Below are 13476 nucleotides of genomic sequence, written 5' to 3'. Positions count from 1 at the left end.
CACACTGTCAAGTGTGCGTGCATATATGAACACATTTATGAGTACCCTCTGAGATAGAGCTCAGGAAAAACAACCTGTAGTGACTGTACAGAGTAGGGAGAAGTGTAGATGGGGGGCAGGAGGGAGGAGGAATGCAACAACTGTAATTGCAACTTCACAAACTACACTTTTGTTTTCTTTTATTCTGAATTGATTCTCATTTGCAATGTCAACAGCTCTATCTACTTCAGCATGGAAACTGAAGGATAATTTAGGGTGAAACACAGCTGCCCTTGTACATACGGGAAAAATACTTAATAAAGATCCTCTTGTTAAAATGATGGTTAACAGTGTGCCGTCTGCCATGCAGCTACAAACTCTGCAATTTGACTTAAAACTGCATCAAAAGCTTTCGATGCCAAAGACCCACTCATCAATAGCGTCTCTTGTTAGATTTGTACAGCATAAGCACCAGTTATTATGTGAAATAGCTATGCAATTTTCTACAGCTCCCAGCTGTTATTTATTTAACTGAGTTTATTACACTCTGTGCTTAAAAAACATACATATGTATCCGAATGTTCCTCCATTTTGCTCTTGTGCTTGCAGGTTGTGGTGTCTACAACAGTCAATGTTGATGGCCATGTGTTGGCAGTTTCGGACAATATGTTTGTGCACAACAATTCTAAACACGGGCGGAGAGCTCGAAGACTTGATCCATCGGAAGGTACGCCTTCTTATCTGGAACATGGTAGGCATATCATTTTCATTGGTTGGCATTGCTATTTTAAATGTGGATTTATTTGGTTTCTGTCTCTGACTACTGGTTTCAAGTTGTTGTGTAACAATCATTCCCTTTGGGACTGGCCTCCAAGTGGAATTCTTCAACTAGGTCAGCACTAACTGTAGTTAAATGACAAACTAGTAGACAAATATGGGTGCAGAATCTATTCTGTGTGTTTGTGAAGTACGGTGATTTTATTTATTTAATTTATTTATTTTAATTTATTTATTTATTTTTTTTTTATTTTTTTTTTATTTTTTTTTTTTTATTTATGGTTGTGTCTGTTTGGAACCCAAAACTGACCTTTTCCAAAATGCCTTGATTTTTGACTGTGCATCTAAAGGATGTTGCATATTTTCTGAAGTGCTCAGCACCTGAATTTGGGATTGGATTACTACTATCTACAGATTGCAGGGCTCTCTAGGAGATCCAGCTGTTTCTTTGAATTGTTATAATGAAAGCAGAGCCCTTTTGGAAATCCATCTGCTTACTCAAGCCATGGACGAATGTTCTCTTCTGGCTCCAGCTGTGCCAGCTGAGGAAGTTGCTGTTCCTCGCATGCCACAGCTGCTGGCCTCTCCTCCCTGCTGGAGGCTAATCTCTACATGCCAGCCAAGATAGTCTGATCACTCCTTAATCTCCTTCAATCTAAAGTAGTCCATTTGAGTTTAACAGTTTCAGCAATAACTCTTTGCCAGTCTGGCTTATTTTGCTGAAATGTTTGAAGGAGAAATGGTGCAAGGCAATTTGGCTGGCTTGTTTGAAAGCACAGTGAGCAGCAGTAAGGGTGGAATGGGGGCTGTGACTGGGAGTAGCCTTGAGGATAGTAAACTTTTCCAGAAAATCAACTGGTCCTGGAAGAGAATATCTGCTGGTGAATGTAGGTGCTTAAAATGGGAGTTGTTGAGTACAAATGCACTCTGAAAAATCTGGATTTGATTAACATTTTGTTTTGCTCTTTCTCCTCTTTGACTACTACTGGAAATAAAACAAAACAACAAAATAACAAACACCAAAAACAGAGGGCATTTTACTCCCTTTTCCCTGTTCCAGCTTGGTAGAAAAGCTCTTTGTCTTCAAAGCTGTTTGTAATCCTAATTCAATAGGTGCTTGCTCCCTCTAAGAGATGTGTACCCTCAGACTCTATTGAAGTTGTTGAGTGTAGAAGGCTCTAGTCCTTTATGCTGGTTTGTTTCACAAATATTTGCCAAGGATCTGATGAATAATTAAATAGATTTTTCCAAAGAGTTTGAAGAAACCAGATAAAATTTTCTCCAGGAAAGTGAATGCCACTCAGAAATAACGTTCAGTAGATATGTTAAAAGAAATTATTAATAGTGAGAAATGGGCAAATGTATGAATTTCTACTACTCAGTGGATTCCTGTAGAAATAGCTTTCTATTCTGTTCCTGCTTTCAAGCATCAGTCCTTCAAGCACTTATGCATATATTTAAGATTATGTGCACATATGGTCCTGTTGGGATCAATGAGGCTTCTTGTGTCAGTAAAGTTGAGGGTATTGATAAGTGTTTGCAGAATCAGGTCTGTAGTTCACACTTACTAACCTAAAATTCTTAGCTCAGCAGCGTTTCTCATTATATAAACATAACTTACATCTGTATTTATTTAGCTCTAACTTTTTATGTAGGCTATGAGCCATTTTCAGCTATAATTCATGTTATAGAATTTTTTTCATCCTGCCAACAACCTAATTTAATAAACAAACCACTGTCATAATTTTTTTTTGCTGAATTTTTTTAAGGAATGTACAAACTCTGTCTTTATTAATTACCAGGAGGCAGAACATTACAAAAGGAAACTTCACTCTGTGCAACTTTGTAATCTTTCCATTAAGTCTAGTCTTTCAAAACCCTCTAATGTTTAGCTTATATTCCTGCTAGTGTAGGATTTTTTTTTTTTTTCCCCATTGCAGTCTTCTCAGCGCATGCTTTTGGTCAAGGCAATACTTATTTTCTCATATTTATAAACATTCCTATTTGTGTGCATGGTGTAATAGCATCCCATTTTACCACTCCTATTACCTGAAAGATTCTGCCAGCAAAAAGAAGCAAAAAAAGATAATACAATGCTTACGTATTTATACAAACTCTGGTTACTGTGCTACCATTAAAAGCTAACATCTGCAAACTATCTCCATGTGTACATTTGGTGGGAAAGGTGATTTTTCTGATCTACTTTCTCAGACACCTCTTAAGCAACCTCATAAAGCCACCACTAATAAATTCTTACTTTTGAATGTAACCTCCGTACTACAAAATTACACTTTTCCCAAAGGCTTGGTGGAGTCTTTCTTTTTAAGCTAAATCTTCTAATCCATCTCTCCAGGAATTCTGTGCATATTTGTGTCCCAGGAGATGGCAAAATAAATAATAATAATGAAAAAAAATCCAGTAACTGTTTTAAATGTCAGTATCGAATGTCTAAAACACTTAACTGAATGAAAAAAGTGGGCAAAGTCTCAACTGGGCTTAATGCTGTTGAATTCTGGGCAACCACCAAGAACTTCAGACCTGTTGGAACATATGAGAGTTTCCTTCACTGAAATTAATTTTCAGTTTTACTTTGAGTCTCAAAGTATATTATTATCCTCCTGGTTTTGCAATTTTTATCTTTAATATCTTCATGTGTAAGTAGAAGAGACTGCTTGTTTGTCTTTCCTCTTTCCAGCTTTCCTTGTTCCTTCAGGGGGGAGGACAGATTGACCTAAACAATATTTATAAATGGTGAATCAGAAACTAACAGAGACGTGGCTTGTTTGTCTCTGGTTTACGGCTCTGCTGAGCAACTTCTGGTCACAGGTTTTGAAATGCTGGAGTCTAGCTATTAAATGCCCTTGACCAGATGTATTTCTGTGCACTTTTCTAGATACTTGACTCTTTAAATTAATTATTTTATCACAATAGTGATGAATACCTGACTGTGAGAGGACTGAGACTGGGAAAGAGGAGAGAGGATGTATGATGAAGGTGTGCTGGTTGCCTAGTTTCATTAGATCATATCCAGTTTATTTTTCCTTCCAAAGCTGTGTTGGGACATGCTGCTCTTTAACATGGAGCTGCAGCTTAAGTGACACCTAAAAAAACCTTTGAATGCCAAAAAGCTAGAAAGGAAGCTTTACCTCCTGAGCCACTCAGGAGTCTAGTGTCTCCACATCTGGGTTTTTACCATCTCATTAGTAGGTAGCCTGGATTATTTTTGGGACATGCAACACATCTCTATTTATATCTTGCTTGTCAGGCAGTAAAATGAAAGTTCCTTTTTGTAGCTCATATCTCTGAATATAACTAGGAACCTAGATCATGGTTTCATTTCCACACACTGTCCTCCTTGAAACCAGCGGGTTAAGAAGCTCATATTTCAAATAAATATATCTATCTTTCAAGAGTAATAGCTGGCAAAGGCAAATTATTTCATGCATCTCTGTGTGGTATAAATAGGGTAAGCCACAGCAATCTGTGGTTTTCAGTAATTATCACTTTTTCATTCACAAATAGTTGGATCCTCACTTGTTTTATATTTATGGTAAACCAGAAGGCTGGTGTGGTTGACCTTTCTAAATTGTACACATATATTAAGATATATAGTGAAGAGCCAATAGGCCCCAACCAGCAGAATATGTTTCAGCTTGTAGTTCGTCCCAGGGTGTCAATTTTAAAAGCAAAATCTTTCCAATGCAATTTAAGTGATAGCTTATGGAAGGGGGAGTTCTGACAGGGTTTGCAACAACCCTTTTCAAGTTTACCAGCATGAAGTCCACTACTGCAGATGTCTGCAAAGTTTTCAGTTATTACTGCAAAATAAAAAAAAAAAATCTTTTTCTCCCAAATCTCTGAATGGTTCTAAAAAAATGTAAAGCCAATTGCAGCATCAGTTTCTCTATTATTTTTCCTCACTGGCAGAATGCAATGCCCTCGAAAAATGATAGTCCCTGAGACCCTGTCAGTTTGCATGCTCTAACACTTTATTATCTAATGATCTAATATGCAACAAGGCAAAGAAGGGGGTGCTTATCACCCTGACAGGATGCCTAAGAAAAGTGACTAAATTACTTTATGTACCATTAGCGCTAGCTGCCACGGTGAACTCACTGTGAGCATTTATGCAAATATTCCTGAATACATTCAAGTGGCCTTGTCAGGAAGACGACTGACAAGCAGCTTAAATGCTTGTATTTTTTTTTTTTTTTAAAGGGACAGTTTTATTTCTTTCTTCCTCCTCCTCATCTGTAGGAGAGCACCAAAGAACTAGGCGGTGCTGAGGTTTGGTGGTGATTTGGTTCTGAGTCAGCTCAACAGCAGCAAAAGAGAAAAGATTCAGGGTAGAAAGAGACAAATTATGAGACGTGGCATCAGAATTTGAAGATGGAAGCAAAGACAATCATGATTTCTAAAACAGTGTCCAGACATTGTTTTAATATGAAATATATAGCGATCTTTATATGTATATGTAGAGCCATTGTTAGTGGCTGCCTTGTAGTAGAAATTATAGAAAATAGCTGGATTATTTGGCCCTTATATTATGGCACCCAGAGCCATCAAGCTTTTGCTATATTGTTTTAGTTCATGGTAATAATGAATGATTCAGACTATTTGCTACCTGCAGGTGCAAAACATTCCACAGTAAATGAAAAGTAGTAGTAGCTGTGACTCAGCTGGGTACATAGGTAGATCCTCTTGTGAGCAGTGGGGCATTTAAAGAGGTTTGCTTGCCATTCCTGCCCACCCAGGCAATCTGAGATCTCATGGACACCACAGTGTGCATGTGCACAGATATGCCACTAAACCTTTAGAATGAGAGAACAACAACAACAAAATAATAATAATAAAAAATGCTAGGCTGTGCCTTAGTAGACTATTTTTTCTATTTTGGTTAATAAGAGGGAAAGCTTTTTCCCTATCTTATAAAGTATTTTGATTCAACCCGGAATGCCTGGGTGTTGCACGTGACTGTGCTTGTTGAAGAAATTGTTAATATTAGAATATTGTCTGAAGGCAAAAATATTAATAAGCCAAGAAATAAGGTTAATCTCCAAAATTTATTACATTTTATCCCTCAGATGATATAGGTCCAGCAAAGTCAGGGACTACTGCATTCACAAACTGACCCATTTTAAACAAAAAAACTTTCATGTTCGTCTCATTGCATCTATGGGTGGAAGCACCTGTTATATCTTAGTGCCTCACTTAGGAATGTTTTCATGATTATGTGAAAAATATAAACACACAGGCTTTTTCTGCACCATATCATTCCATATAGAGGAATGCAGTTGGCTTGATTTATTATTTAGAAGGAAAATATTGAAAAAAAATATTAGGCTCCTACCACTCTACTTGAGGGGATCTTGTATGTTATTCTGAGTTACGTCTGCTTTCTAATTTATTTTCTATGAGGGAAGAGTACCTAGGGTTGTTGGACATCTCTATGCATACACAAGGGAAAAAATGTGACTTTCAGAACATTGCACAACATGGATAGTAATAACAGTAAGTGAGCCTTGATATACTGAAGGATTGCAAAACTTCAAGCTGGAAATCATTTTCTTTACTTTTGCCAACTTGTCTTTCTCATATCAGTTCCTTCATAAATGCAGTGACTCATAAATTCAGGCATTTTTTTTTTTTACATAATGGCCTGCTATGTGTTCTTGGAGCTTGACCTCACTAAGTGTATAATATTAACCTCTTCACTGCCCTGTGGTCTTACTGTACGTTTCTAATATAAGCGAACATACCAGGGGTGGATTAGTCCAGTATGTGTACTCAGATGGAGCTGGAGTCCCTCTGAAGAGACAAAACGTCCAGAAAGTTAAGGTGCTACACGTTAGAAAATCTCTAAGTAAATAAAGACTCCAATATGACCTCAGCAATATTTTACCTCCAGAGACCGTTGAAACAAATGCCAAAACTGTGGCAGATTCTCTGTAGTTTGCCAATATTAAACCAGGACCTGGTCTCTGCCTAAATGGTATACATCAGGTCAGGGAAAGGTTACGGGCTTGAGTAATTCCTCGCTCAGGAATTGCTGGGTGAGGTTCTCTGGCTGGTGCTCTGCAGGATGCCAGGTTGTGTGATTGTAATGGTTCCTTTAGGAGTGAAAACACTATCCATCAGGTTAGCAAAACACAGCAGAATTCTGATTCATACAACTCCAAAATGTGTTCACTAAATTACGCCCCACTGAATTGTGCTGATGATTTTTGTAACCTTCACCAGAGCTGAGTAGCTGCCTTCAGGCTCGTACCCTGCTTCTTCTTTGGCCATTACTGAGAATTTCACAAGAACTGGGTGGGTGGGAGGGTGGAGCTACCCTTCTCCCAGCCAGTCATGTCAAACAGAAAGCAGAAAATTCTGTTTCTATTTGTCTAGGTCATAAATCAGTCATTAAGGAGAGGTGCTTAAAAGTTTAGAGTATCTGGTTGCAGCAATTTTGATGCTTCAAAATTTATTTTTAGTCTGAAGCTAAATGAAAACAAGATTTAAACAATTTCCTGGGAGGCATATTTTTAATGGTAGATTTGGGAAGGAGATTCGAGAACTTAACTTCTGCCATTAGGCTGTAAGTGTTCAATGAAGTAGGAGTTCTGAGCTTGTGATAATTTTCATCATTGAGGCATTATTTCATAACATGTATGTACTAACACTGCTGCTGCCATGTCACATGAGACTTAAGAGAAACCAAGTGAAAAATTTTAATCTTTAAGAAAAAGAGGTGGTTTTATGTAATGGCCATGGAAATGTCTCCTGAAAAGTCAAGTTTGGGTACTCAGGTATCCACAGTTAGAAAGGATTGCTGCTTGACAGTCACTCATCAAGCAGGAGACACCTTAATTTTAAACAGATAAGGTGTGGCAGTTTCTACCCATGAGCAGCTGCCCTTTATGTTTTTAAAACACATGAAAAATAAAACATCCCTTCCCCCAGAATATTTAAACGATGTCACGCTGTGATATGTTGTTACCCTCTATTGTTACGAGAATGTCATGAATTCATGGAAAAATAGTACCTGGATGAAGATAGAATGCATTTTGTGAATTTCCCAGAGGAGCTTTCAGAAGTGTGCTCCCAAAATTGCAAAAGAGAAGAGAACATGGGGAAAACTGGCATTAAAATTTGATAGAGATTTGTGTAAAAATATGTTTTGTTACAGCAAAACAGACAGATAAGAGAGAAAAGTTCAGATGGAAATTTTCCAATCACCATGAGAGTTGACTCGTATTTGTAGAGCTGGCCCAACTGCTTTCTAAAGGTTTGAGGTTTTCCTCGAGACCTCAGAGGAATCGGAGTACAGTAATACATGTAGAACAACCTTAGCTGCTCTGTTTGGCAGAAACTTCACAGCTAGCAATACAGGAGAACATTCAGTAGCACTCAAATAGGCAATGAATATTCATAGATAATGAGCATTCATTACATTTCAATTTGCTTTGCTGGCCACCATGTCACTAATACAATGGCATCTAGGGGAGAAGAATGACATTAGGATTAGAGAAATGTTTGCTAGATGTTGCACCGTATGGCAGTGAAGTTTTGCCAAACGTTGTTTTTCTAATCTTCCAAAATGTGCATACCAGTAAATTACAAAACATTATGTTACTGTAATATGGTTAATACTATTTCTAAACAAATTGCTCCAGCTTAATGTTTTTGTTATATATGTATATTATGTATGTATATAATGTTTTACTATGTTGGGCAAAGTTTTTTTTTTTTTCTTATTTTTTTTTTTTTTTTTCCCACTTCAGTCCCCTACTGACATGGGCAAAGTACAAAGGAGAGGATTTTGTGAATTGTGATTTGTAAACAAAGGCCAGGAACTTGTGATTTTTTGGATTATTCATCTGAATATATAGTAAAAGATCATGACTATCAATGACCAGTGTTCGTAGAACTTTGCCGGTATCTGGACACTTCCAAATTTTTCACACGAGTTGTACCCCAGTATTTGAACAGGCCAAAACAATCAGTGATGTTGAGAGGATTCTGTTCCCATTATGTCCAAAGCTATCAATCAGCTGAGTGCTGACAATCTAAGGATTTAATTTTGGTGTAGCTGAAAATTTTCCACCAAATTGTCACGTGGAACATTCTGATTAGAAAACTTCACAAATAACCAACTCAGTGTTTTTGCATCTCAGGTTGCATGTCTTCTCATTGAACTCTGAGAAGACCAGTGTGAGCACTTAAGTCTCTTGCTTCCATTGCAGGGTGCCTGCTGAGAGTTTCCCCAGCAAAATGAGTATTTCACAAAGTTCCTCCACATTTAAGGAAATGAGTTAATAGCATAAACTAGGAAACTGATGCAGAAAATGGAACCCACCAGGGTGGGAAGTTTGGAATGGTTATTCTAATCTGGGTTGCCATCTGAAAATTATTAATGTTAGTAATAAAGAATAAAAATAAACTACTAATAATTAATATTGGAATGGAGACAAGCTTTGTGTTTGGCCCAAATCCAGAATACAAGAGTTTCAGGAGTGCTTAGCATTGGGAAAAGTGTGCTTTCATTAAAGCCAGGGGTACAACTTCATAAAGTGTTTCTGAAAATCTCAGCCCAAACTGTTTGCTGAGCATAACCAGAAAGCTTTGTGTGTCACAATTAGTCCTTTCTGTTTCTCACCTTCATTCCATGAATTTATAGTTCACTTTGTGACAAAACAAATCCTTAGTGTGAAAGTGACTGTAATATAAGCAATGCTGGTTTATGACCTCATTGAGTGAAGTGGGTAGGGTTAGGAAGTTTATTAAAAAGATCAAGAAAAAGTTTTATGAAAAACTTCTCTAAAGTTTAGCAGTTTGACTTTATTTCTCAAAAGTATTTTATACAATTAGATCTGCAAGTGAAGGTGTGAGGGGCACTGTGAGTCGCTCAACAAGATGCGGTCCTTCATGAAGTGGGTGTTAGGACTTTCTAAACTTCTGCGCTGTTTTTGTGGGTCAGAAAGTCACCCCAAATTGTAGGTACCCCAAAGTAATCATTTGGAATTTTCTTGGACATAAAGTCAAACTCAAAGCACTAAAGTGTCTAAAGCTGCATTTAGGTGTCTGGTGGGATTGGAATCACTGGCTAGCTGGATGCTTCCAAAACTCTCATCCCAAATAGTTTTAAAATGCGTATTTTTTAGTGTACTACCGCTCAGTGTCCATTGACAATAGGAGTAGAAGGAAATTCAGAATTAATTATTTTTGGTTAATGCCTTTTCATTATGGCATTGTGGCAACTCTCCCAGAGGTTCTGTACTTACCCCATGCAAGAACAAAATGCATTTCCCACAGAGGTCCCTGTTTGTGCTGTGCAGTGGCAGCAGGCTTGCTAAATCTCCCCTGCTGTTGGGGACTGCACATACAGCTCGTGTTGCAGTTTGCTGAAAACCCGGTCCTACATATGGAATTCATAGGTTTGGTGTTATCTGATCCATGCTGAGAGGGAAGGCCAGAACTTGGAGGTAAATTGCAGGCCTGACCACAGAGCTGCTTGTCTTCCAAACTACAGCTTTAGTTTGTGGGCTGGGGTTTGAGGTCACAGCGCTCTGCAGCAGCACATTCAGGTGAGAGCGTTGCTGAACTTCCTGGGCTATTCGAGGGGGTGAAGGGGCAAAAATACATTATCTGATCAGATACAGCCCTTTGTGGCATTGAAAAGTAAAGCAACTCTGGTTAGGAGCCCTTTGGGGAAGAATAGGTCTGCTTCTTGTGCAGCAGAAAACCTTCCAAGGGTTATGACCTCGGGGGTTACTGGGGGTGCTGCCCTTTTATCCAGCTGTGCATCTGAGAGGACAGAGTCATCTGCTGGAAAGCCCAGAGTCAGGTGCCTGGTCAACATCAGCTGCTGAATATTTCTTCCAGACTTACTTCTAGCTGCTTCCTACCTCTGGTATTACAGTTTCATCTTGCTGTGGTCCCTTGGTGCTTTTGGGAGCCAAGGGGGAGCTCCCGGGTCTCCAGAAGTCCAGAGGTGACTGCCCATTTCTGCCCATTGTATAAAGGAAAGGGGATCCTAATTTAGGCAGCCTGACTCAGCTAGAGCTGGAGTTTGGCTTTTTACATGCTGCAATGTCTGAAGTAGGTGGTCTGAATATGGCCCTAAATAAATAAATATAAACATAGCTTGACTTTATCAGACACATTGAAAGAACAACTTCTCTAAGCGTTTGTAGGCTTGAGTCCAAAGTATTCCCTCCTCAGATTTTCAGCATGCTGGTTTTATGTGGTGTCATTGCTGGACAGATACTATGAACTATAAATATATTTTTATGCTGGTGTTTTTGCAAGTAAAGCCTAAATGGCTGGGAGGGGGAGCTTGACCCTGCATTCAGTGCAACACAAAGAACAGAGGAGGAAACGGTCTGAAAGACACTGCACAGGAGAGACAAGGGGGTCTCAGTCTTTGCAGCGCAGCGAGAGATTCTGCTTGAAATTCAGTTCAGGTTACCTTGCCTCCATCTCTGTCCCGCTGCCATCACAAACATGGGCTGAGCATATATTGCATTCCTGAAGTAAACCTCCCAAATAACAACAACAACAACAACGGTAACAAAAAATATTTTGTTTATTTTTCTTATCCATCCTTTCCACCCTGGGTAGTCACTACTTTGTAGTATATTTCTGGCCAGAACAGCAATTTAGTGAAGCCTTCTGACCATTGGGATGCTTTTCTTACAGAAGAGCCAGATTTCCTACCTTTTTCCTTGGCCCAGGGCCTGGAAACCTGAGGCCGTCCATCGGACCTGGGTCTCTCGGTTGGCAGCTCCGCCTAACCTGTCACAGAGACAGGCTGAGCACAGTTTTTGCACATGATGAATATGGATCTTTGCTGCATCTGGCAGGCTGCAACAATGAATGCAGAAGACTGTCATTAATAGATAATAAAAGCAGAAAGCAACAGTAATGGGAATAAGCTTTTCTTTACTGGGACTGATTATTACTTTTATGTTCTTGGCCTGCGAGTGGATCGAGGCACAAATAACAGCTACCAAAGCTGTGTGCACGCATGTGTTTCGTTGTTGGCTGTTTTTTAATCTGGAATATTTAACCATGATATCTTCAAAGTGCAATTGTGTCATACATTCTCATACACTAATAGATTTCAAAGATGAAGAGCCTTGCTGCTTTATATTTAGTCATGCCTTCATCTATAAATTTATGGCAATATTATGGTTTAATGAATTGAACAAGTCCCAGAACAACAACAGAAATGCTTTTTTGTTTGAATTTAGATATTGCGTACTTTGTTCTTCAAACAAATAATAAAACCAATATGTTTCTTTAGTGGTAAACTTCAGGCTAACTTCATCTCACATTACTAATCAAGTACTCAAGGATATGTTTGTGCATACACATGTGTGTGCGTGTATGGTGAGCAGGCGCTTTCAGTCTTGGTGCTAGACATAGGCTGAAAATTCGTATTCTGATAGCGATAGGCAAACCTCCGAGAACAGATGGAGCAGAGTTCAGCACAAAGGTTTAATCCTATCAGGATGATTCCTGTATGGCCATCTGGATAATCCGGCGCACAAATTCAGCGCCTGTTAAAAATACGTCGTAGGCCAAGATTAGCGTCAGAGATTTTCCACTAGACTTGTTTGTATTTGACTTTATGATTCTCAGGCTCCAGAAAATTGCATTAGGGAGAAGCCTGTGATTTGTGAGAGAAATCAAACGAGGAATAAGAACTCTTAGGGTACTTGAATTTTCCTCGAAGAAACTGGATTACTGGCACTCCCTGCCCCCGCCACAACTGCTTTGTGTTTCTACACGGGTTGTTCTGTTTCTGAAAGACGATTACTGCAAGCTCTCTGTTGTGGGCAGACTTTCTCAATTCAGCTGAACAAAGAGACTTCAGCTAGAAACTAATTTTAGTCAGGGCTCCTGGTTTTGTCCACATGAAATAAGTTGTTTGTTGTAGAATCCATCTCAGGTGAACTTCTTACTCTTCTGCTGTGTAACATAGCAGGGGTCTTGTAACAGATTTGGGGAGGTAGATTAAAGTTTAATCAGCGGTAATATTTAGTTTGGGGTAGTGACGATTTAGATTGAACCCCACATTTCGTCTTAGATAATTTGTGTTGCAGAGCATCATTGACTAAATCTTGCCAGCGTGGCCATCACATGCCAGTGTACATTTGCACATCAAGACTTGCTGCTGTTGTGCTTGGGATGCTGAGATTTTTACACCTTGCAGGGACTAGATGATGTCACTTCAGAACTTTTGTCCAGGCCAGTGTTCTGCTTCTAGAAAGATTTACTGTGAGAGATTTACAGTTTTGATAAGGAAATTAAAGAAGAGAATTTTCCCCAGTTTGCTTGATATAGCCCTCATTCACTCTCTGCATCACCAAAAAATAAAGTATGTGGAACCAGGGCAGTGGTTAAACAAAGCATACATTTAGAAATAGTGCCCACTTGCTCTTCTGTTAGATTGGGATTCAGCAAAACAGTAAACCATAGGGTTAACATTAAGGAAATGACTGGTCCTGTCCTATAAAATGCTTCACTGCTTCAGGACCCCAATTTGCAGCATTGAAGGGGCAGGCAGTTAAGTAGGGTTTGGGGTATGTGAGCTATGTGGTGATGTTTGTTTTGACAAACTTTTAGGGTTGATTTATATTACACATTTTGGGCTTTCATTCGCAAGGTTGGCTTCATCCTCACCCAGAAATTGCATCAGTGTGACTATTTTTAAACTTTAGTGCACTT

The 13476-nt window shown here is 38.9% G+C and overlaps 1 protein-coding gene across 14 annotated transcripts in view; it reads left to right on the top strand.

Annotated features, from left to right (window-relative positions):
• EBF1 (EBF transcription factor 1) overlaps positions 1-13476 on the top strand; it is a gene marked incomplete at its 5' end in the record, with an annotated part of 274881 nt that overhangs the window by 178108 nt on the left and 83297 nt on the right. For 10 of the 14 annotated variants that reach the window (XM_084536051.1, XM_084536050.1, XM_084536046.1 and 7 more), the window contains one exon: positions 589-730. In XM_084536051.1, the coding sequence (XP_084392177.1) occupies positions 589-730 (142 nt within the window). The remainder of the gene's footprint in view (positions 1-588; positions 731-13476) is intronic. The other 4 variants (XM_084536052.1, XM_084536053.1, XM_084536049.1 and 1 more) reach the window with 1 other exon arrangement.

Source organism: Aythya ferina, assembly GCF_964211825.1.
Source record: "Aythya ferina genome assembly, chromosome: 14".
In the NCBI taxonomy this organism is placed as follows: Eukaryota; Metazoa; Chordata; class Aves; order Anseriformes; family Anatidae; genus Aythya; species Aythya ferina.
The sequence above is the reverse complement of the archived record's forward strand: the minus strand, read 5'-3'. Positions and strand labels throughout refer to the sequence as shown.